Raw genomic sequence first — 25045 nt, forward strand, 5'->3', positions numbered from 1 at the left:
TGCTTAAACCTAGAACATCCAAAAACCAAAGATTCAAAATTCCACAGAGATAACAGAAAAACGCAGGGTAGGAAACTATCGAAGAAAGATTGCAGGAAAAATCTTTCAGAACTGAAGGTTCTGAAGCTCTGTGTTGAAAGGGGTCATGGAATACCAAGTCCTGAGAATGACCAAAAAAACTCCTCTTGACTCGCCTATGTGAAATTTTATAACAATAAGGATAAAAATATATGAAGACCATTATCCAAAATCTTATCACATAGAAAAGAATGGCATGGTCACTATGCTATCTCATCACCTCAGATGGATGCTAAAATATGAGAGAAACTATTTTCAAAATACTGAGGAAATCATTTAAAAAACATAATTCAAATGAGAATTATGTACCTACCCAAACTACAGATTGATGAGGCAAATAAATAAATAATAAATAAATAAATTCAAGGAAGGAGTAATTTATGAAAATAACACACACCTACCACCACATACACATGTCCCTTCCCTTAGTAATCAAACGCAGGCTGTTTATTGACATTTAATAAACTCTTTCTTCAGGTCTAGTAATAATGTAGGGGCCACTTCAAACATAAGGCCTGCATATTGACATCTGGTTTTAGGAATTCCCATTTTTAATAAAATAGTTACTGAAACTTTTCCAAGGATTTCTGTGGGGCAATAGCACATCCCTTCTAATTTTTTCTTCCTACCATTTGTTTATCCTGTTTGGCTCAAGATCTGTGCCTAATTATTTTAACATTTTTTTCTTTCTCTTCATAGGTACACCTCTGCTTTTCAATCTTGCAGAAGAATTTTGACATTTGCACCTAGGAAATGTTTGTCTGGCTCCTCTTATTTTGTAGAAGTGGTGAGTTTTAATGTATAACCAATCCAATCCATAGTTCAAAGATTCCTAATTCTTATATTATGCTTTAAGTTTCTCCATGATTCTCATAATTATATGTAAATATTTAAATGATTTAGTGAACTTCATAAGATTGTAACTAGAATTTAAGAATCAAGACATTTTAGAGGAAATTTATACAACACTAAGTTCAACAAATTAATTTTACCAAAGAAAACAGAACACTGGGAGGTTAAGGAGCTTGCCCCATATTTCTGGTGAGAATTTAGTACAAAAGTAATTTTAGATTATTTCTAGTATATCACATCGTTTCACTCATATGTCTTGATCTAATATTTCATTGAATATAATTAAATGTAACATTTAAAAATATATATAAGTAACATACATATGTTACATATAATACGTACATATATACTTCTATAAAAGTAAACATGCAAGACAATAACAAAGTTATGGTTTAATTATTATTAATAGTCAAAATTCCCCGTATAAATTCTAAACATTTTTATAGTGCTTAATGCTTAAATGAAGGTCAGTAATTTTGTTATTATAAACAAAACAGAACCCAACATGTTATAAGTATTGAAATATTAGGCCTAGTGTGATGTCATAGCATAAAAGGTATCCCATAATATTTAAATTTATGAGCACCAAAGACCTCTTTTCCCCATATCTCTCCTCTGCTGTCCCATTGTATCTGAAATATTTCTATTCATTTTTTTCCATATATTTGGGTTTTCTTGTGTGTGTTTTAAACCAAGCCAGTTTTTAAAAAAGAAAATATGATGAACATCTGTGTGATTGATATGGGCTGAATTGTGTCTCTTCAAAAAGCATATGTTGAAGTCCTAAATCCCAGTAACTCACAATGTGATTATATTTGGAGACAGAGCCTTTACAGAGGTAATTGAGATAAAAAGAGCTATTATGGGTGGGTCCTAATACAGTATAACTGGCATCTTTTTTTTGTTTTTGTTTGTTTGTTGGTTGGTTTTGAGAGTCTCACTCTATCGCCCAGGCTGGAGTGCAGTTGTGACAACTCAGCTTAAAACCTCTGCCCCATGGGTTTTAAGCAATTCTGTCTGCCTCAGCCTCTGGAGTAGCTGGGATTACAGGCCCCTGCTACCATGCCCAGCTAATTTTTGTATTTTTGGTAGAGACAGGGTTTCGCCATGTTGGCCAGGCTGGTCTTGAACTCCTGACCTCAGGTGATCCACCTACCTTGGCCTCCCAAAGTGCTGGGATTACAGGCACCATGCCCAGCCTGGTGTATTTTATAAGAAGAGAAATTAGGACATGAGTAAGCACAGAGGGACTACCATGTGAAGACACAGAGAGAAGAAGGCCATGGGCAAGCCAAGGAGGGACTCCCAGGAGAAATCAACTCTGTCAACACCTTGATCTTGGATGTTTTGCCTCCAGAATTGTGAGAAAATACCTTTCTGTTAAGTCACTCAGTCTGTGATATTTTGTTATGGCAGACCTAGCAAACAAATGCAGTGGTGTGGCAAAAATAAAAGCCGGATGTACTAAAAAGTATTTAACAGTTTGGTGAAAATAAGATCTACCTATTTCATATTTTTGTTCAGCATCTCAGCCATGAGGTTTGAAATGACCCGCCCCTCACAAGTTTTCTCCATGCTACCGTTGCTTCTGCTAAATGACCTCATGCAGAGGCAGTTAGATTTCCTAGGAAAATGCAAAATGCAGCAATTCCTGATGGGAATCTTTTTGTCTACCAGAAGTAATCTTGCATAGTAAGCTTCTTCAGGGGTTATGTATCACTCCATAGCAGATCATGTTGCTAAGGTAAACCCCAAAATTGTCCTAATTTTTCTCTCCAGGATGGTTATGGCATCACCAGCTTTTAAAATATGTTATGTAAATACTTTCCCAAACATACTATAAATTATCACACTACATCAATATTATAATGCAGTTCTTGGGATAGACAAAGGTAAAATTGGGATGGGATGGAAGAAAACAAGTTCAACAGCCATTCCTAAGAGGGAGAAAATGAGAGTATGCAACTGGGAGATATCAACAATGAAATGGGGAATACGAATTCAAATGCCCCCATTGCCACAGCATAATGAGTAGTCGGATCATTTTAAAGGATGCATTTATAAATGAATAAGGGTGAATATGATTTTCTTGTGTTGTCTATATTTCTGCCTGTTTTTCTCATGTGTGAATTTTTAGCTTCAAAACCTTGCAAATATTAAACATATTTATAAGTATTTCATAAACCCAGCTAGATATTGACCATATCTTCAGGATGGACCCATAAGCAACCTTAATTTTTTTCATATATATAGTGTCAATATTACAGTAGTCACTTAAGTAGTTATCATATTCACATAAAATATATTATTTTATAATTAGTTTGCATCTTTTTATGTTTTCCGAGCTAGGATGCAATCCACTTGAAAGCAATGTATGTGAGTTTAGTTTACTAATGCGCTTATAAACTCTAATATTACTTAGAAATTTGCATCAAATTAGAAAGTTCTTTACACGGAATTTGTAAGGGATAATTTACCTTAAGATTTTTGTAGATGAGAGAACAAAGAGGTAACTATGAGCTCCAATATAATAATGGTGTTCACAAAGTTGAAGTCCGTGTAAGTAAAGTAAGTATATCAGCTGCCTGAAATTGAATTTACGTTCATTTTAGGATTCAGTCATTGGTTTGAACTTTTTTAAGTCCCTGATTTTTTATTTTTTTCAGTAATGTATAACAAATATTTTTAGACATCTTATAAATCCACCCTCTATTATTTGATATGTATTTTATTTTTGCTGCTCATCAAAGAATCACTAGATTGTGAGAAACTCTGAGAAACTGTATAATGAATTTCTCTTTCCATGCTTAAATGAATGGCACTTTTTTCTTCTAAGAATTTTCATAGAAACACAACCTGAAATTACATCTATGACTAAAAGCTGAATCTGGTGACTGTTAAAACCAATTTTCCACACACCAGTACAATATTAAGCAAAATGAATATTTATTTTAATGTGTAATTTGAGTCCTGAGGCCTCTCTTTATAAAGAGGAATATTTTTTTCTTTCTTTTTATTTAATTTTTTTGGAAAAGAAAGTAACATTTTAATGAACAGCTTTAATGTGAACTAATGTTAAGATCAAACATCGTTTCTAGAATTCGGGACTTACATATTGAACTTGATATTTTCATGTTTATTTCAATTTCTGGAAGGATAGGATAAACAAATACGTTTTAGCATACAGTTTACAGAAGAAAAAGGAAACCTTTTGAATTAGAAGAAGATGGAGATCAGAAAGTTCTTTTGTTCTCAAAAGGAATGAGGAGAGTCAGAGTGTCGCTATTGCTTCTTGACATAAAGACGGTGTCTTTGTTTTATGTCCTCTTTATCTCTGAATCCTGCAATACCATCACAGCAGAGTGTACTGTACACCACTTTAAATGATAAGAGTTTCAATAGGCACTTTAGTGGAATTAAGAAAAATCTAACACTCTTCCACCGTGATGCCACATAGCTATCTTCGTTCTAGGTTGTCATGTCAGTAAATTGTATTGAATAGGCCTGAGCCTGTCTCAGTGCGATTGTGAGAAAACAAAACAAAAAAGCAAGTGCACATTATAGGATGTATCTCGTGTTGGCAGCATAAACCAAAACTGACAATATGATTAATTTAGCAACTTACTAGAAACCAGGTAATCAAAGAAATCTCATCCCAGAAAGTCTGTGTGTGTGTGTGTGTGTGATTTCTATTAATACTTGTGTTTCTTTTTCTTTTTTAAAAATCTCCCCTCTAGGTTGTACTTTAGCCTTCACGACTCCCTTAAGTGACTTTATCAGGGTTATAACTCTCTTCTTCGCCAAACATGTCTGCCAAGACTTTAAAGCGGGGTCCCCAGTCTGTCAGGTAGTCGTAGTCCTGGTCGGCTTCTGTGGTGAGAGAGTCTATAGAGCTGAGGGACTCTGCCACGGACCCACTCCCTTCGTAGGCATATGTGGCCAGTGAATCGTACGGTGGGGCAGTTGGGTCCACATCATTTTCCTGTAGCCTTTGATGAATGAAATCCCTAATGTCTGTGTTATCTTCCACGGGTGGTCTCTGACGAGGTAAACAGAGAGAGTCTGGTTTTATATCCCTGCGAATTTTGTTCTCCTCAATCACTTTTGGGTTTCTCAGAGCCCCGATGTCGAAAGCCTGGGTATCTTCCTCCCCACCTCCTTCATCATCGTAATGGATGACGTTGTCTCTGATGTCTTCTTTAGAGGTCATCAGGGTGTCTTTTTTCTTCTGCCTTCGCAGTGCTACATACAGTACAACTATGGCTGGAACAAGACAAAAATTGCAATTTGAGAATAGAAAGTAGATAGATCGGCATTTCATCTCTCCATAAAAATTAAAAATGATTGGGGTGGCTGAGTTTTGTTAGTGACCTCCTGTTACTTTCATAGTAAACACACTATAATCAATAGGATCATGCATATGTTTAAATTTTGAAATTGTAACTAACAAGAAACCACAGCAAAGTTATTCACAAAATAAAGCAAGTATGTCTTTATATTAAAGTATTTTAGGGTCAGGTAAAAGTGTGTGTTGCAACAAAGGAAAAAAGAAAATAATAGTTCTTCCACTCATACAGAAAATTGTAAGAATTAATATGAGAAAACTTGAATATTATCATCCATAAATAAGACTATCATTCATTGCTAACTTCCCAATTGGAACATTCCTAATTTTAAATTAGAAATTTATGTTTCTTATGTGATAAGCCCAAATCTTCACTGTGACCATTATTTTTAAAGGCAATAAATAAGAAAGAGAGAAGTAGAGGAAGGAAGGGAGAAAGGAAAGAAGGAAGGAAGGAAGTAGAGGAAGGAAGGAAAGAAGGAAGGAAGGAAGGAAGGAAAATGTAAGGATCTTAGTTTTATAAATCTTACAAACTAAAGCATTAATTTCAATTCTGTGTCCTGCCATATTGAGAAAGTTTTTAAATCAAGTGCCTAGAATTCAGGTTACCTTCATGAAACAACATTTTAAAATTGTTAATTTATGTACTTTTATTATTAAAATCTCTCTTTATTCCTAGTTGATTTAAAGCTCTCCACTAAATCAATGATGTTTATTTCTTCTATGCATGAATAGGCACAGATACAAATGACGATGTCAGTGTTCGGCTTTTCTTGTCATGATAACCCTTCTCCTCCATAGTGGTATGAATAGGTGAAAGCTAATGTGTGTTTGATGTACCATAGCAGAGTCTGGAAGACACCTGTCACAGAATTATAAAGTAGAGAAGAACACATAATGATAAAATTTCATTTATTCTCTCTTCCTCCAAAATTAGAGATGGACGAATTGGAAGGAGAGAGATCTAGGTAGAGTTTCTGTACAGTGGGCCTTGGGAGATGTTTAGCACCCTGCACTCCTCCCAAGAGTTTATGGAATCTCAGAACAAAGGACACTATTGTTTGTTCCTCTACTGAGTATGTGAGAGACTGCAGACCTCATGGAGCAGCCCCATACATAAAATGAGTTCAGAATCACCATGGCTGAGAAAGAAACGAGCTGGATGTGCCTGAGGTCCATTTAAAAGGGACCCAAGCACAATAACTTTCTGTTCTTCCTCTCACCCCACAAAGGATATGAGAAGGTCTGAGAACAAGCTAGCGGACCTAAAGGAGTGTGAGATTGCTCAAGGAGGTCGAATATTAGATGGATTTTTAAGCAGACCCTATGGCAGGACAAAGAGTGTCAATATACACTGCTGTATACCAAAAATTCACAATGCCTAGAATAGTGCTGGTGCTCTGTGGATGCTGTGGAAGTATTTGGATAAATGAGTGGCAGGTGGTAGTACATGATAAGGATGACCTGAGCAGATTACTTGCTACAGTGTATGATGGCTAAAGAGGCCAAAGGAGAACATCCAGAACATGCCAAGCCATGTTAGGTCGATACTGTCGACCCAAATAACAAAGAGAAAGAGTTTCTCTGAAATTCAATATATTTATTTGGAAATAGAGTATAGCAATGGGAATGTGAGTTCCATAGTAAACTATGTGTGTGTTCAGGAGATAAAGGAAGACAAAGGTTTTCAAAGAAAAAAACGAGGAGGATACATAATTGTTTTAAATAATTATTCTTGACTACAAAGATTAATAACAAGGGTGATGCCAGTCCAACATTGGACAGGCAGTTGCTGGGCAGATGTTCTGGCAGAAGTGACTTTGTATAAGGTTGTGATGGCCTTTGTGTGGGGTTGTGATTTTTACAGTCTTTTTCATTATCAAGCATATAAGGGCGAAAACCCTCTCTCCATGGTCTTCCCTAGCTCTATTTGTCAGGGTTTTCTTAACATTAGTGACTCTGTTTTGATTCTGACAACTTTCAAAATATAGGCATACTCTAGGACTCAGCTACAAGAGAAGAGAGGCATATGAGAGAGAAATACTTCATTTGATGTTAAACACCTAAATGATCTTGTTAAATTTCAGATGTGAAAATATTACTTTGAATGTGTCCTTAAGGTTTATATTAACACAAAAGATGCCAGGGATAATTTATTATGAATTATAAGGATATAAAGAATACTTTGTTTTGCACACCAAAGTTTCTCATGAGGAATTAATATCTACACCATGCCAATTGGACTAGAATTTCACCCTCTACGTCAGCGTGAACTTCTGACTCAGGGAGTGCTCTCCACAAGCTACCATATAACGCGTTACTCCGTGCCTTACATCTTACTAATTATTTTTTTTCTTTCCTAGCAATAAAGTCAGGTGCCCATATTTGTCAGATTATTTTTGGTTAAACAGTAAATATGCATACATAATTTGATTCCACAATACCCAAGTGTATATCTATCTGTTGTCATTTGATTTTAAAGGAATGAGGCGTAATAGAAAATCTCTCTCTACTTTTGTCAATCTGGCAGTGAATTAATAAATGGAGAAGCTGAACAGAGTTGATGGAAGAGAGAACCTCCTAATAGGTTTATATTCACTCTCACAGAGATATTATAGAATACATTTACTGCAATCATTTTGCTTTGGAGTGTTTCCAGATATTTTACTCTGTTCTGTTCTAGTGGGAATGGTTAGAATTTTGATGTAAGGAGATGCAAGAAAGCGGAAGAATTACTTATGGATGGCAGTTTAAACAGAAAAGACAAATTTGAGGATTACTTTACATTCTGTTTCTTTCTTTTCTCTCTTTTATCTTCCTTTCTTTATTGAACTGGAATTTGAGAACCATTGTTCATCAAGTATAGTTTTTAAAAGATGACATAGTCTCTTATTAGACAGCAGCAATTACTAGGATGTAAAACAAATTAAGAAGTTGTTGTAAATGGATATTTATTAAAGAGGATTTCATTGTGACAAGGGTCACAAACTATTATTACTAGAAAATCTCTTAGGTCTTGAACATATTTTTTGTGTTTATTTGATGATGTTATTTATTTATCCCCAATAATATATATCCAAGAAGTATGAAATAGAAAAATAGCATTAATAACAATTTAACTCAATACACATAGATTATCTTCTAGCTAGGTATGACATGTCAGTGAATAAAAACTTGTTTACATGATAAATTGAGGAGAGAGATAGACGAGAGAGAGGGGAAAAAAAGAGAGAGCGAGAAAAAATTAAATTAACAATGATTAATATTGAAACCAACCTAAGAGTATAACAATGCATAGTAGAATTGCAATCAATGCCCCAGTGCTAAGTCCTACAGGTAGAAAAATTGCTTCCACATTACAAGACAGGATGGTGCCATCAGAGTCACATCTACAGACTCGAATAGTCATTGTGTTTGTGCTGCTCTGGACAGGGTAGCTGCTGTCTTCTATTATAACAGGGAGGAAATACAACTCTTGCTGCCTGCGGCTGTATCCATTTCTTCGGGTTTCAATCCCAGCTGTGTTGTCTACAAAACATGACATTTATGGTAACATGGTTACTATGAACTTCACTTCAAATCTTTAAGTTGGTATCTGCTCAACAGTAAGAAACTCTTCTTGAATCAGGTAAATGGATTCTTATTTTTTTTTATTTCTTTTCACATTATGAAAACTGCCAAAATATAATCAAAATAATCATTAGAGGAAAAATAAACATTAATCTTGTCTTGTAGAAGAATTAAATTTTCTATTCAGAAAGATTATGGAATGCTTTACAAGACAGAAAGTGTGTTAAATTGATCCAATTTTTTTTCTGACATTGCAATCTCATTAAAAAATAGTTTTGTAAATAGTTTCATGCATAATAGAAAATATTACAAACTATGAATCTGTAAATTATCTCACATAAGAACCTATTCTTTAAACTATATTAAAACCAACTGACTATTTTAAATTAAGGATTTTTCTATCTACATGTTGTATATGTATATATGTTTATAAATATATGTTATGTATGTTTGTATGTATGGGAATACTTTCACCTCTGCATATCACCTGGAATAAGAAACATGGAAAGGAAAATAAGATTTGTTAAAAACATTAAAAACTGTAAACACCTTGAACTATAACAATCACTACTTTAATATAATTTAAAAAGTAATTCATTATAATTCTGGTTAATTCAAAAACAATAATATTTACTTGCAATAATGAGAGACAATAAAAATTACTACTTTTATATAAATGCAATTAATACTTCTAATGAAAGTGCTTTTTTGAATGCATTTGCTCTTTTATTGCTACACAAATAAGCAGAAATTGTTTTATTCATAACAATATTTTATTTGTGTGTCAAAGTAACCCCTAGACACGCTTTGTTATTTTTAGGAATGTATCAATATGTAGTTTATTATATCTATGCATAATACTTGAGAATAAGGTAAGATAATTTTAAAAAGTGTATAATATATTACAATTGTGCAGGTCTGTCACAAATATGTTACTATTTCAATCAGATTTCATTTTTCTATTGGTAGACTTTAAATTCAACAACTGAAATTGAGGCAGGTTCTTCAGCAATAGGAAGCACCAAGATGAGAAAACTTTATGGGATATGATTAGGGATGAACAAATGGATATTAATTGAATCAACATTTAAATCTTCAGCAATTGATGGTTGAACACTTGAGTCTGCGGAAAAGGAACAGGCTAGGAATAAAGTTCATAATCTGAGTGAAAATGACTAATAGAAATAGAATCTCTGGTGTGTCTGCACTTGGGAGGAGGTAGGGATTTGGTATTCTTGAACTCAATGTATGTGTCAAATGGCAGCCTAACCCTTTTTAAAATGTTTATTTTCAATTTATTTATTTATTTTGAGATGGAGTTTCACTCTGTTGACCAGGCTGGAGTACAGTGGATCAATCTCGTCTCACTGCAACCTCCGCCTCCTGGGTTCAAGCGATTCTCCTGCCTCACCCTCCTAAGTAGCTGGGACTACAGGTGCCCGCCACCACGCCCAGCTAATTTTTGTATTTTTAGGGGAGATGGGGTTTCACCATGTTGGCCAGGCTGGTCTCGAACTTCTGACCTCAGGTGATCTGTCCACCTTGGCCTCCCAAAGTGAGCCACCGCACCCAGCCCAATTTATTATTTATTGAAAATTGACCATAACAAATTTATTATGATGTCCATAGTGAGAAGAAAAAGACATACTATATTTTATTTCCTCTCTAAATGCTTTCTTTTCACTAAAAATACCTTACAAATCTAATTCATTATAAAACAAACAAGGAACATGGCAAATGGCACCTGAAATTTTGTGACAAGTACATGTCTAGTCCATGAGAAAGCACTCTGCTATGAGGCAGTAAGCACTCTGCTATGAGGCAGTATTATCTGGTTCCCATTAACATGATCAATCTGAAATAGCTCTTTCAGCAAAGATACATTGTGGAAAATAGTCAACACTTCGGTTTGGTGAATGATGTGACTATCTACCTAGTTGCTGAAGCCTATGACCTGGAAATCTATTTTGTCTCATTACATGATATACACATATTGAATCTAGGGCATCCATCATGAAGTCTTATCAATTCTATTTCCATCGACTTGTCTCCATCCTCACAGTCAGTACCCAAATCTAAGGCTCTCACCCATTTACTGTGATGACATCAGAACTAGTTTTATCTCCCTATGATATATTTTCCATGCTACATCCAAGCAGATTTCCCTATAATGTAAATATGAATATGTTATATTCTTGCTTAAACCCTTCAAAGACTACTAACATTATTGGTTTAGGTTATCACCTGAAATGGCTTCTGGATAGGGTCTCCATATGGTCCAGTTTGTCTTAGACAGCCCTATTTTATGTGTGCTGCTGTGACATAACATTATAAATATTTCCCACTTTTTTATAGGTGTTTCAGTTGTTATGATAAAATACGTGGTCACTCTCATTATAAATGACTTCAAGATTGGACTGCTGTTTCACTTACAGCCATTTCTCACATTGAATGTTTTATTCAAACTCTACTCAACTTCCTTCAGTGATAAAATGTGGGGACTCTGATTTTGTGGAGACTCTGATTTTCTTTGCCTAATCATTGTAGCAAACTAGTCTCTTCAAAACATCCTCTGATTCAGTCATCATCATCACCATCTCAATACAATTTGTTCACTTGTTCTATATGCATAGAATTTATAAAAATTTATCTTTTTATTATCGGGTTATAAAATCAGGTGTTTTGATGATTATTTTAGAGAATATGGAAACTTAGAGGACACAAAATACCCAAGGTTACAGACCTAATAAAGTCAGAGATACTGACTGATACTCAACCTTAATATTTCTAATCCAGCGTCCTTTATGTTTTTGTAATGGTTGTAATTGTAGCAGATATAATAGCATTAGCAGTAGTAGCAGCAGTAGGAGTGATGGCAATAGTAGTGGTAGTAGAAGAATAAGTGTACACCATGCAATACTTCACAGCCATAAAAAAGAATGAAATCATGTCCTTTGCAGCAACATGGATGCATCTGGAAGACATTATCCTAAGCAAATTGATAGAGAGGCAGAAAACGAAACACCATATACTCTCACTTATAAAAGGGAGCTAAACTTTGGGAACACAGGACACAAAGATGGCAACAACTAACACTGGGTATGCCAAAAAGGGGGAGAAAGGGAGGAGACAAAGGGTTAAAAAAAACTGCTTATCGGGTACTAGGCTCACTACTTCAGCAATGGGATCATAGAAGCCCAAACCTCAGCATCATGAAATATACCCATGTAACAAAGTGCTAGGATTCAGTGCTGCACCTGAATCTAAAATTTTAAAAAGTAAAATTAAAAAAAGTTTTATTCCATATCACGTTAAACAATATAGTCCACATTTAAAGTATAATGTTTCTATTCTTTGGGGGTAGAATTTTTTATCTGTAATTGTTAAGTGGCTTTTTAATGACTAGAGTTTCATTTACACTAATGTGTAAAAACAGATTTTACACAAATTTATTTTTAAAGAGTTTCATTCTTTCCTTCCTCTTCATTAGTCTATAAGTAGCAAATTCTCATTATAAACTATGCAAACCGTATCTCTCCCTCCCTCTAAATAAATACATAAATAAAAGTGTAAGTGTAACCATGCTGGCATTGGTGGTGGCTAAAATGATATTGATGGTAACATGTTTTAGGCATTTTGTTAAGGCTTTGCAAATATGATTTTATTTAATAAAAAATATTATGAGGTTGACTTGATTTAGTAAAATTGTATACATTAAGAGTCTGTCATTTTGGTAGTATGGAACAGAAATGCAAACCTATGTCATTTCAAATATGATACCTGCATTCCTTAAATTTATTTTTTATTTTTTTAAACTTTATTTTAGATTTGAGGGTAACGTGAAGGTGTGTTACATAGATAAACACGTGTCATGGGGGTTTGTTGAATGTATTATTTCATCACCCAGGTATTAAGGCCAGTACCCAACAGTTATCTTTTCTGCTCCTCTCTCACCCTCACCCCTCAAGTAGACTCCAGAGTTTGTTGTTTCTTTGTTTGAGTTACTAAGTTCTTATCATTTAGCTCCCACTTATAAGTGAGAACATGCAGTATTTGATCTTCTGTTTCTGCGTTAGTTTGCTAAAGATAATAGCCTCCAGCTCCATCCATGTTCATACAAAAGACATGATCTCATTCTTTCTTACGGCTGCACAGCATTCCATGGTGTATATATACGTACCACATTTTCTTCATCCACTCTGTGACTGATGTGCATTTAGGTTGATTCTGTCTTTGCTATTGTGAATAGTGCTGCAGTGAACATTTGTGTGCACGTGTCTTTATAATACCTGCATTCTTAACCTGTGCTGTACTGTGTGTTATTCTAATAAAACAGTTACTAAAGAGCTCCCTGTTAGTAACTATAAGTAATATGCATTTGGGACAAATGATATGTTTAAAACAGGGAAAGCATTCAATTTCTCAGAGAGTCTTTTATTTGCTTGACTCATTGAGAGACTGTCCACATTTACAATGCAAGCAACCTGCCTTACTAGACAGTCTATATAGATTAAATATTTAATTTACTACTAGGTACAGAATTTTGCCTTTCTCATACAAGGATTTCATATTTTATGAAATTGAGTGCTTCAAAGAAAAGCATTGATTCCTCCCTTTGTGCCTTTTTACAAAGATACATGATAAGAGGTAAATTTTTCTGTGGTTATACTTACTTCTGAAGTCACGAACTGTAAAATTTGGTTTGATAGCAGCCTCAGGTGATAATCTAAAGGAGAATTGTTGCCCAGCAGGTGAAAGATCTCGGTCTGCAGCACTGACTATCTGAATTATCTGAAACAGAGTAGAGATTAAACTTGAAGTCGGTCATCAGTTTCAAAGAGGACTTTACACATCAGGCTACTAAATGTATTTAATGAAGCATGCAAGTAGACAGAAATGGCACTTTTTGAATCAATACCAGTAGGTCAATTATTTACACATAATGTTTATAAACAAATTTCTAACATTTACAGGGAATAACTACAGGCACAATTACAGAACATGGGCTAATTTCAAATTGATACCTGCGTAACTAAAAAGGTAACCAGCATTAAAAATTCACACTAATAAGCAAAGTAAAATTAAAATATACTTGCTTGCATTTTAAATTAGATGAAATAAATGCTTTCTAGCCTGAATATGAAAATGCTTACTGAAAACAAAATCTCTGATTATCTAAAAGCCCTTGTGATAGCAAAATTTTAGTATGAGTTATGTTTTGTAACAATGGTTCTATTTTCATAAATAAATAAAATGATGACAAAGAGAGATACAAAAGCTGTATATCTGCTTTTGTTATGTTTTTGTTCATTCGGTAGGAATACAAATTCTGTTTTCAAAGAGTTTTTAGAAGAGTAAGCACTATCGTTCCTGTTACAAAATTTTTCCTAAATTGCTTCCATACGTTGTGTATCTTACAGTCAAAAGCCTTGTACTTCAATAAAATGCCCTTAAATATTTGGAGAATAAAAATAACTTCTGAGAATCAACCTGTGAAATTTACAATCCATTAAATAGATAAGCAAGTAAGAATGGCTTTGAGGCATTTATTTATTAACAGATCCAATGGCTGTGCATCAGACAGAATTTCAGGAAGTGTATGTGAGAGATGACAAGGGAAGAGTGTTGGCCAGATAATCATGCTCTCAGACTACATTTGAATCTGCAAGAGGACGGCTCTAGATTTCACGCACGATATCCTGGTCCCAGTGTGTAAAGCATGCATCATGCGATCTCACATTGATGCTATTAAACATGAGATTCAGTTAAAACCCAATCTGTGACTATGATCTACTTTCCTGTTTATCTGCACACACAGAGAAATAGACAGATGATAGATATGTAGGTAGGCAGATGGATGGATGGATGGATAGATAGATAGATAGATGATAGATGTCACTGGACCTTGGATATCCAGTGCAGTGTTAGTAATTTCTAATTTAACAAATTAATTGGTCCTCTCGTATGAATTTTGATTTCTTGTCTTAGTGTGAATTAGTCACACAGACTCTATTTAAGCTATAAAATTGTCCTGGGGAGACTTTCATTATTCAGCACCAAAGTCTAAATCAATGAATGTGGCAACTTAGTCAATGAATCACCATATAGACCCTGTGAAACCAACTTTCCTTCACTTAGACCAATGTCTGCAGATCACTCGATTTCATTGATAAAATCTCCATATCTTATCCCGGGACTAATACCTGGCTGTCAAATTTTGCTTTGTTTTCCTTCTGTTATAAACTAGCAACATTTACTAAATTAAATGTATAACATCAAAATCTATCAAGAACATAACTCTAGAATAAAGAAAAGCCCTTTAGAACAGCATATAGATATAAAGACTTTGTTATAGACTGGCACTTATCTGGAAGTGTCGCTTGGAAGTCCCTGCCCCGAGGAAAACAACTACCATATAAATCTTTACTGATTTACATAGCATAGTCTTTCCTCCTTGTCTTATTTTTTCAGAATAAATAGATGAAATGTAGATGATAGATAGGCAGATAATAGATAGTAGCATAATCCAGGAGAGACAGTTCCTATGCATAGTTCTTAGACTAGGGGCAGAATGGCAGGGCTCAAAAACAGAAAATATATACATTTCTCATATATTACAATACATTACAATTAATTACTCATATATTACATCCCTGAAAACTCAATGGACATTTCAGGGTTATGCTTTGTAGAAAAGTGTGGCTCAATTGGACACAAAAAGCCCCAGAAATATATTTTAGAATAAGAGCCTCTAAGAGTCCAAGATATTCCTCAAAATTTTGTTCAGATATGAAAAAATAACATTGATTTCAACTAACTAACTTCCTTTTCTCAACTGATCAAATCCTTTAATTTATTGGACAAACATAAAGCATTAAATGGAGCTTATTCCCAAAGGTTTCCATTTGGAGCATTACAAATGAAATTCTAATTGATCTGAAATCACTAATATCCTTAATCACCTAAAAGCTAAAGAACTGGCTTTTTTATTTGTCTTTGTTTAGTGAGGCATCCTGAAAGTGGAAAATAGCTAACTTGAGGAATTTTGGTAAACCTCTTCAAACTCCCAAAACAACCAAATCAGGTTATTTATTCGGGCCCAAATATTTTTGTAGCATCTAAGATTTCAGAAACTAAAGAAAGCTGTAGGCTCATCCCATATAAATCGTGGATGCACTTAAGGTGATAAATTTTAAGTGCATTCTGTGCTGATCCAAAATTAAGGATGCAGATTTCTTACTTGAGAAAATATCACAAAATAATTTATGATGTCAGAAGTTTAATGAGTGAGTCCTCAAATTATCAAATGGAAGAGTAGAGCAGCACAGTCTACTAGAAGTTTCCATGGTTATGAAAATACTCTGTCTGCAGTCACCAAAATCATACCTACTCACCACAAATTGAGCACTTGAAATGTGGTTAGTATGAATGAGAATATAGTTTTTAGTTTCATGTAATTTTAATTTTATTTTAATAGCTATACAACTAGTAGACATCACAGGTTTAGAACTATGGGACAAAGGTTCTACTAAGTGATGTAAAGCATGGAAATTGAAAAAGATACTAAAGATTAAATGATGACTTTTTTCAACAAAAATACTGTTTTAAATATCAAGACTCATTTCAAGTAAGAACTAAAACTTCAAATTTACTTAAGTGAATAGATATACTATTTAAAGGTGATCAAAAACTAGAGCAAACCAAAGCATACCAAGGCATTTTCCATTTGGAATGTAGATCCACAATATTAGATTAAACATATTTTTGTTTCATGACATAGTCTTTTCATATACCCATGCCTGATTCCCTTTCCATTATTCCTTTATTCATTCATAAGACTTTAGGAGGAAAAAGAGAGGAAAAAATGGCAACCTACCACCACCTAACATAAAACCTTTCACAATCAGTTTCATTAACTTTGTGGTCTTCTTTCCTCATAACATCTTCCCACAACTACATCTTCACAGAATAATATTAACTTCATAAGAAAAATGAAAGTCAGACATTTAAAATAACCCAGATGTTCTCCTCGAGGCCACCAGAGAGGGAAGCTTTGCATTTTCAGGTTAGATTAAAAGATTTGTTGTGCAACTAATACAAGCACACGAGCAAAATAAGAAATATACTGGGAAAATGCACTCTAAAGTGGCTTGCTTACTGGCTTTACAGTCACAAGTTCTTTAGAAATTTGTGTGTGGGGGCTGGGCGCGGTGGCTTATGCCTGTGATCCCAGCACTTTGGGAGGCCGAGGCAGGCAGATCACTAGGTCAGGAGATTGAGACCATCATGGCCAACATGGTGAAACCCCGTCTCTAAAATACGTGGTGAAACCCCGCCTCTAAAAATACAACTGTCTCAAAATAAATAAATAAATAAAAATAAAAAAAAGAAAGAAAGAAATTTGCGGGTGCATCACTTGAGGTCAGGAGTTCGAGTCCAGCCTGGCTAGCATGGAGACACCCCATCTCTATTAAAAATACAAAAAATTAGCTGGGCATGGTGGCCATGCCTAGCCCAGCTACTTGGGAGGCTGAGACAGGATAATCGCTTGAACACAGGAGGCGGAGGTTGCAGTGAGCCAAGAATGTGCCATTACACTCCAGCCTGGGTGACAGAGCAAGACTTCGTATCAAGAAAAAAAAAAAAAAAAAGAAAAGAAAAAAAAAGAATTTCCACAGTAGGAGCATAGAAAAACATAGCAGAATCCACAAGTGTAGACCTTTAATTATACAAAGAAATTTCACTAAGCAATTAGTACTTCATCCATGTGGTATCACCTCCACATCCATTCATCTATATCATTAATTCACAAGAGTGTAATATATTTTATGGTTTCTTTTATGAAAGGTCTGATTCAGAAAAATAAATATATGTGTGTATATTCATGTCTGGACTTATAACTTAAAACGCATGCATATGGTGGGTCTTTATACACTCAAGAAACAATATTTATAAGATACCTGTCCTGGCTTGGCATTTTCACACACGGCTGTCTCATATGGCACAGATATTTCTGGAGGAAATTCATTTACATCTAAGACATTAATCAGTATATTGACTTTGCTGGTTAATAAAGGGTTACCTGTTAAAAACATATAAAGATAAAAGATGATTACAAAATCTGGTCAGTTATTGCTTCTACAATAAATAGTATTTAAATTTTAAAAAATCAGCCTTTATATAGAATGAAAAAAAATCCTTCTTCTTATAGGAAATTCTGGGGGTTCCAACTACAAGATGATAAAAGAATCCTTGTTATCTTTAGAATTCAATACCAAAGTAAGGCCAACTATTTAATTGATATTTTAGCATAAGTGTAGCCCTTTCTAAAAGAATGACTTAGCCATCGTACCAGGGTTAGTTCACAGAACCAATCTTTACCAACAGTGATATTTTTCCCCAGATAAAAAAATTGTCTATGTTGTACCCACATAATGTAAACATTATTGGTTGAATAATCTACATATTTAAATGACTCACTCAAAGTGATTCCTCCTAGAAGATTCCTCCTGAAAAGAAGAATTATAACAAAAAAAAAAAAAAAGCGAAAGGCGGCTCTTTATAAATGAAAAGTATTAAACTTAAGGAAGTAGAAATAAGAAATGGATTATGGAAAGCTAGTATACTTCCTTAAATTACTTGCTGGTGATAAAAAAGGAAGTAATAAACTTTTATGCAATAACTTACTTCTTCCTACTTCCTAGTATCAGAAAGACTGTCAGTTTGACAAGATGCCTCTGCCAAAATCCCATCACAGGTTTTGGACCCAACCTATGGATTATTATCTGGATCTCTGTCATTTACTGAATAAAACTAGAAAATAATTAAATAAACCAATAAAGCATAAAATAATGCACCTGTTCGAACTTGTGCAATATATAATTTTACCTTATGAAGTGTTACAGATTGATAAACTGTTTTGCTGAAAAGACCTCTTGCCCAGAGGCAGAAAGCTAGATGAATGGGGAGTTTAGATCTAAACCCAGGATTACAAAAATCCAAAGACCATGTTTAGTCCATCATACCTTCTCTGTTGATTAGTTTATGAGTTAAACTCTTCTGCAATGGTACCAAAGACTTATTCTTTTAGACATCTATCTAGAATACTTCAAAGAATGCATAAAAAATCATTCCACATGACTGATTTTGAAAGGTATACAATATCTTGCTTAGTTGAAATTCATTTAAAAAATATATAACAAGCATTTGACACAATAGCTTCAACAGCATTCTCATATTCACATATGACAGCGAAATTCGTTATTTGTACCAATACCAACACAGATAACATAAATTGCGTATAAATAGTATGTTCTTATAATACCGGGTGTGCTTATAAAAGGTAGATTAATAATCTTGGAGAATTATTCAGAAAGTACACATTATTTAAAAATTGATATTGGTCACAAGCTACTATCTTATTTGATAGAAACTGTTTGGCCCGGTTTTCACAAGTTGTTTCACCTTTCTTCAACTCAGGTTCCCTGTATGAAATACACGGTTTTCACAGGCCCTGCTTCATAGTGCTGTTGCATTAAATGAGATGGTATTTTACAAGGTGTTTGATAAATTTTGGTAAATATCATTACTTATTACCATTTATACTTTGTGGAGATGATCAAGATCTGTTTCTGTTATTGCTATCCATTAGTTACATAGTATAAAATATAAATAAAAGTCAACAAGTTGGTTAAACTAAGCTTACTTTTCTAAAGAAACTGTAAATTATAAACAACAGCAATGCCCAATGCCGAATACTTTAGAATGCTTGCAATGCACAAATATTCAAAAGCGCATTACAAGCATGAACTCATTTAGACTTCACAGCACCTATGATATAGGCATTATTTTTATCTCCATCGTAAATGTGAAACTCTGAAGAGACGAGGATGTAACTTTTCAAATATCACAAGTTGAAAGTGGTAAGGCTAGGTTTTGATTCCAGCTCTTCTGATTCCACAGCTAATGCTCTTAAACTCTATTATATATTAAGCTTTAGACGAAAAAATAAACCACTTTGACAATTATATAGGTACTTACAAGAAGACAACGAATTCATTTTATAAAGTTTAGTAAATGAATGTGAATAACTTAAACTACTCAACATCTGGGCAATGTAAAACTCAGTTTCTACTTTTTATTTCACATGGTATATAATGTTTGAGTCCTGCAGCTACATGAAAAGGAGAATGTCGTTTTTACTTTTTTTCAGTATTACAGTTTTGTTTTATGAAGTTGGTGTCACAATGGGATATCTTCCATAGGGGACGGGAGATTTCCTAGAGATTTATTTTATAATATTAGAAAAGGTTATTAAAATGAATTTAGGCCTGGTTTATCTATCAGAAATTAATTCTCTTCTGCTAGTTGTAAATTATTTTCCATCCTGCAAAATAGATTCTAATATCTGTTATGAGTAAATTGTCCCAAACTTATTCTTAATATTGTAATCTTTTTATTAACAGTGTTTCCCCAAAAGTACTATTGGCATTTTAGCTATGACAATGTTTTGTTGTGTGAAACTTCCCTGAGCACTAGATATCCTACAGGATATCTAAATTTCCTAAAGATTAAATGCCACAAGGCATCATTATGGCAATAAAAAATAAGTGTCCAAATAGAGAGAAAATAACAAAAAAGATGTTTACATTGTTGAAAATGAGCAACAAGTTCATCTGTTTAATAATATTACTCTCTCCTATCATATATTTTCAAAACTTTCCATAATTAAACATTAAGAATGTCACCTAATATGTTTAAGTGGCTGTTTGAGAAGCAATAACGTCTGTTTGAGAACTACTGTACTCAAATATGAATTGAAATTTTCACAAGAATGAATAATGCATAGGAGTAATACAGCATACTTTATATAGAGAGATATTATACTCAATTATTTTGAAAAGTAATGACCTATTTACTTACTGACTCATCTAATCAATATTTGGGGCAGCAGTGATGAAATTCATTTAACTTTGATTCAGCATGAGTATTATTATACAATTATTTGAAAATAACACTATATGGAAATTACTGTTGAATACTTATGAAGGAAATTTAATTATGAACCTAGTAAACATTAAATAATCAAAGTCTTACACAATTAAGTGTTAAGTTCCTAATAGTGAAACCATTTAAATTCCAATTATTATTGTTCCACATTGCCTATGTTTAATAGCCAGTTACTAATTTGAGGCTCATATCAGATAACAAAGAAATAACTCTATGTTTGTCCCTTATACTTTCACAATGCTTTGTTAGATCTTCCTCTCTCTATCTTTCAATAATATCAGAGTCAGATTCTATAGCATTTTGAGTCTATTTGATTTAGAACCTATTTCATTATTAATATTTTAAAGTACAGCTTAAACTAAGAGAAAAAAGGAAAATAATAAATTACCTAAATCTGAAATGAATTCATTACTTCTCATTACGAATGAAATAAAAAACGATAATGGAATATTTTATGTTGCTTTATGCAAGAACATAGTTAACATAGGTGAAATTGACAAATTCCAACAAAATGCAAATTACCAAAACTGACTCAAGAATAAACAGAAAATCTTAACATAGTTAAAACAGTGAAGAAATGAACTTGTAATGAAAAATCTCACCAAGTAAAGCCCACACCCAGGTGGTTTCACTGAGGAATTCTATCAAATATTTAAGGAACAAATAATATCATTTTCTTCAGTCTCTTTCAGAAATAGAGGAGGAAGCACTTACCGCCTAATCCTATGTACCTTGATACCAAAACTGATTAAAAATCACAAAAGCCAAAATCACTGACTATTATTTCTTATAAACATAAGTACAAACACTCCTTAACAAAATATTAGCGATTTAATCCCAGCAGCAAGTTATACAGATAATACATTATGACCTAGGGACACAAGGTTGATTTAACATCCAAGAACAATCTCCACATTAATGCAAGGAAGAACATAATGTTATAAGGCTATCTCAGTAGACTTGGAATTTGCATTTGACAAAACCCTAGTCCATTCGTGATAAAAACTCTCAAGAAACAATAAATAAAAGGCAGCTTCCTCAACCTGATAAAGCATGTCTATGAGAAACTAATACCATGGTAAAAGACGTTTTTATTCTAACACTGTGCACAGAATAAGAATATGTGCTCTTGAAATATATATATATATCTCCAACATTGTCCTTGAGGGTTTTATGCATTGAAATCAGACCCAAATATAAATTTTTAAATGGTATCCAGGTGGAAAGAAAGAAATAAAATGATTATTGCTTAAAGATGACATGACCTTATAGATGGAAAATGCTAAGGAATCTGCAAATAAACTTACAGATATAATAAAGGAATACATCAAGTTCATGGGATAGGAGATAAGTGTAAAATGACAATTGTACACTTAATATACTAGCAAAGTCCAAATTTGTTAGTATATTAATTACCCTTCCATACTCAAAGGAAAGGAGGATAGACCTCACTTCTTGACCAAAGAAATGTCAGCTTCACTGTCAGATAAACATGTCATAGAGGATAGATTTTTAGGTGTGACATAATTAGAATTTGTAATTGGAAATCTCTTTTAGAAATGGGTTCACTGGGAACTACCATTGCAACCTTTGATAAACCCTGTCAAACCTGAATTTTAAATATAAAAGAGAATTTAGGCATTATATAAATTTATAGTTCTCATGCTGTTCTTCTTAGTGCTACGTGGTTTCATGAGGACTAAAGATAAGCTGTTAGCATTAACCACCATTTTCTTGATGTAATCTACTGAGATTCCACATAAGATTTTATTTGACAAAGTGTCCTGATCATCTACAAAATTTGAAAACTATAGATGCATAGACATCTACTTATAGATGAAAAACATTGATATAATCTTTCCTATGATTTCTGTTGGAATCAAAACAGGAATCCAGATCTTCTCACAGTTTCTCAATGCTCTATGATAGCTATTAACTAAGAGAGCAAGAAGATGGAATGCCTGAAATCTACCAACATGTGTGATGATCACGTATCCTCACTGAGTCACATTCAGAACTCATCTAGCCACCAGGCTATGAGGAAGCCCACTTTACATTCAAAGTACAAGGCAGAGCTTCTTAAAATTGTACCTAGTAGATGTGTTTCCAAGAACCAAATGAGAAGTGTGATTGAACATGTTTTGAAAACGGTAAAGTACTAATGAACACAAGGTTCTTGTTAGATTAAAATACACTGGAGTTATTTTGTTTCTTTATTTAAAAATAACATCTCTTTGGAATAACTGTAAGAGTTAAAATTCGGCCAGGCTTGGTGGCTCACGCCTATAATCCCAGCAGTTTGGGAGGCCAAGGCAAGTGGATCACCTGAGGTCAGGAGTTTGAGACCAGCCTGGCCAACATGGTGAAACCCCATCTCTACTAGAAATACAAAAAGTAGCTGGACATGGTGGTGGGTGCCTGTAATCCCCACTACTTGGGAGGCGGGAGAATCGCTTGAACCCGAGAGGTGGAGGTAACAGTGAGCTGAGATTGTGCCATTGCACTCCAGCTTGGGTGACAAGAGCAAAAGTCCGTCTCAAAAAAAAAAAAAAAAGTTAAAATTCAGTATTGTGATTTCTCAAAGAACTTACAACAGAATTACCCTTCGACCCAGCAATCCCGTTATTGGGTGCATACCCAACGGAATATAAATTGTTGTACCATAAGGACACATGCACGTGTATGTTCATTGCAGCACTATTCACAATAGCAAAGACTTGGAACCAACCCAAATGTCCAACAACGGTAGACTGGATTTTTAAAATGTGGCACATATACATAATGGAATACTATGGGGCCATAAGAAAGAATAAGATCATGACCTTTGCAGAAACCTGGGTGGAGCTGGAGGCCATTATCCTAAGCAAACTAACATACAAACAGACAACCCAATGCCACATATTCTCAATTGTAAGTAGGAACTAAACTTTGAGTACATATGAAAACAAGGGATAACAGACATCAGGACCTACTTGAGGACAGAGAGTGGGAGGAGGGTGAGGATCAAAAAACTATTACCTAGCGACAAAATAATCTGTACATCAAACTCCCATGATATGCAATTTACATACATAACAAATCTGCACATGTACCCTTGAACCTAAAATGAAAATTTAAAAAAAAGTTAAAATTCAATTGTGTGACTGTGTTCTAAATTACAACTACAATAACTTCTAGAATGGAATCTTAGCCTTTTATGCCATGAAACTGAATTATACTAGTGCAAACTCAGTAAGATATAATAAATGAATGATATAGGTTGATATAGGCTTTCTTTGACTTTTCTCTTTAGTTCAGTTATTTTTAAATGGCACATTAAATTATTCCATGTCTAATATAATCTGTAGCTAGTCTGGGAAATCCATAAAGATAATTTATTCGCCAATATATTTCTGTGACTCCATAAAGGTGGATTCAAAGATTTTCTGATGGGCAATTGGTTGACAGTGTTAAGTTTTTATTTAAGGACCTGGAATCAATAAAACGGAGTGTCTGGGTTAAGATTAGGGGTTGTGAAGACCAAGGCTCTTATTATATAGATGAAGCCTCTAGGTAGAAGGCTTCAGAGAGAATAGATGGTAAATGTCTCTTATCAGACCCAAAAAGGGACTAGATTCTTAGTTAAATCTCTCAGGCATCAGGAAAAGACCTGAAAAAGAAAAAAAATGATGTACAGAATGTAAATTTTCCCCCATGAGAAATAGCATTGCAGGCCCATTTCAAAATATGTCAAATAAATATATTTTGGGGTAAATTACTTTGATTCCTTTTAGGGCCTAGCTATCTGTCATGTCATGTGATGTCACTGGAGTCAGGGTGAAATTTGGTATCTTATTGCTACAAAGAGTCTGTTTTGTCATTCGTAAGATCTTTGTTTTAAAGTTATTGCTGATCAGTTGTGCCTGATTTCCAAAAGGAAGAGAGTATTGTGAGGCATGTTCGACTCCCCTTCCCATCATCATAGCCTGAGCTAAGTTTTTCACATTTACTATGGAATCCTCTTGGTTGAGAGGAGGGGTCCATTCAGTGAGTTGTTGGGCTTAGAATTTTATTTTTGGTTTACACTGTAACCAACATAAATTTTCAAAAATACCGGTAAGATCAAGTTCTGTCTTTGATTATATCTCCTCAATGTGTACCTCTTTGCTTCAGGATAAAAATCAAAATATCAGAACATGCTGAGAAAAAAAA

The 25045-nt window shown here is 34.0% G+C and overlaps 1 protein-coding gene across 2 annotated transcripts in view; it reads right to left on the reverse strand.

Annotated features, from left to right (window-relative positions):
- Positions 1-3803: 3803 nt before the first annotated feature.
- The window catches only part of CDH12 (cadherin 12), a 466101-nt gene continuing 444859 nt past the window's right edge, over positions 3804-25045 (reverse strand). For both annotated transcript variants that reach the window (XM_030813934.1, XM_030813935.1), the window contains 4 exons: positions 17806-17927; positions 13519-13636; positions 8552-8803; positions 3804-5193 (listed from right to left, as the gene is read on the reverse strand). In XM_030813934.1, coding sequence (XP_030669794.1) covers positions 4694-5193; positions 8552-8803; positions 13519-13636; positions 17806-17927 — 992 coding nt within the window. In that variant the 3' untranslated portion in view covers positions 3804-4693. The remainder of the gene's footprint in view (positions 5194-8551; positions 8804-13518; positions 13637-17805; positions 17928-25045) is intronic.

Source organism: Nomascus leucogenys, chromosome 6 (assembly GCF_006542625.1).
Source record: "Nomascus leucogenys isolate Asia chromosome 6, Asia_NLE_v1, whole genome shotgun sequence".
NCBI lineage: Eukaryota > Metazoa > Chordata > Mammalia > Primates > Hylobatidae > Nomascus > Nomascus leucogenys.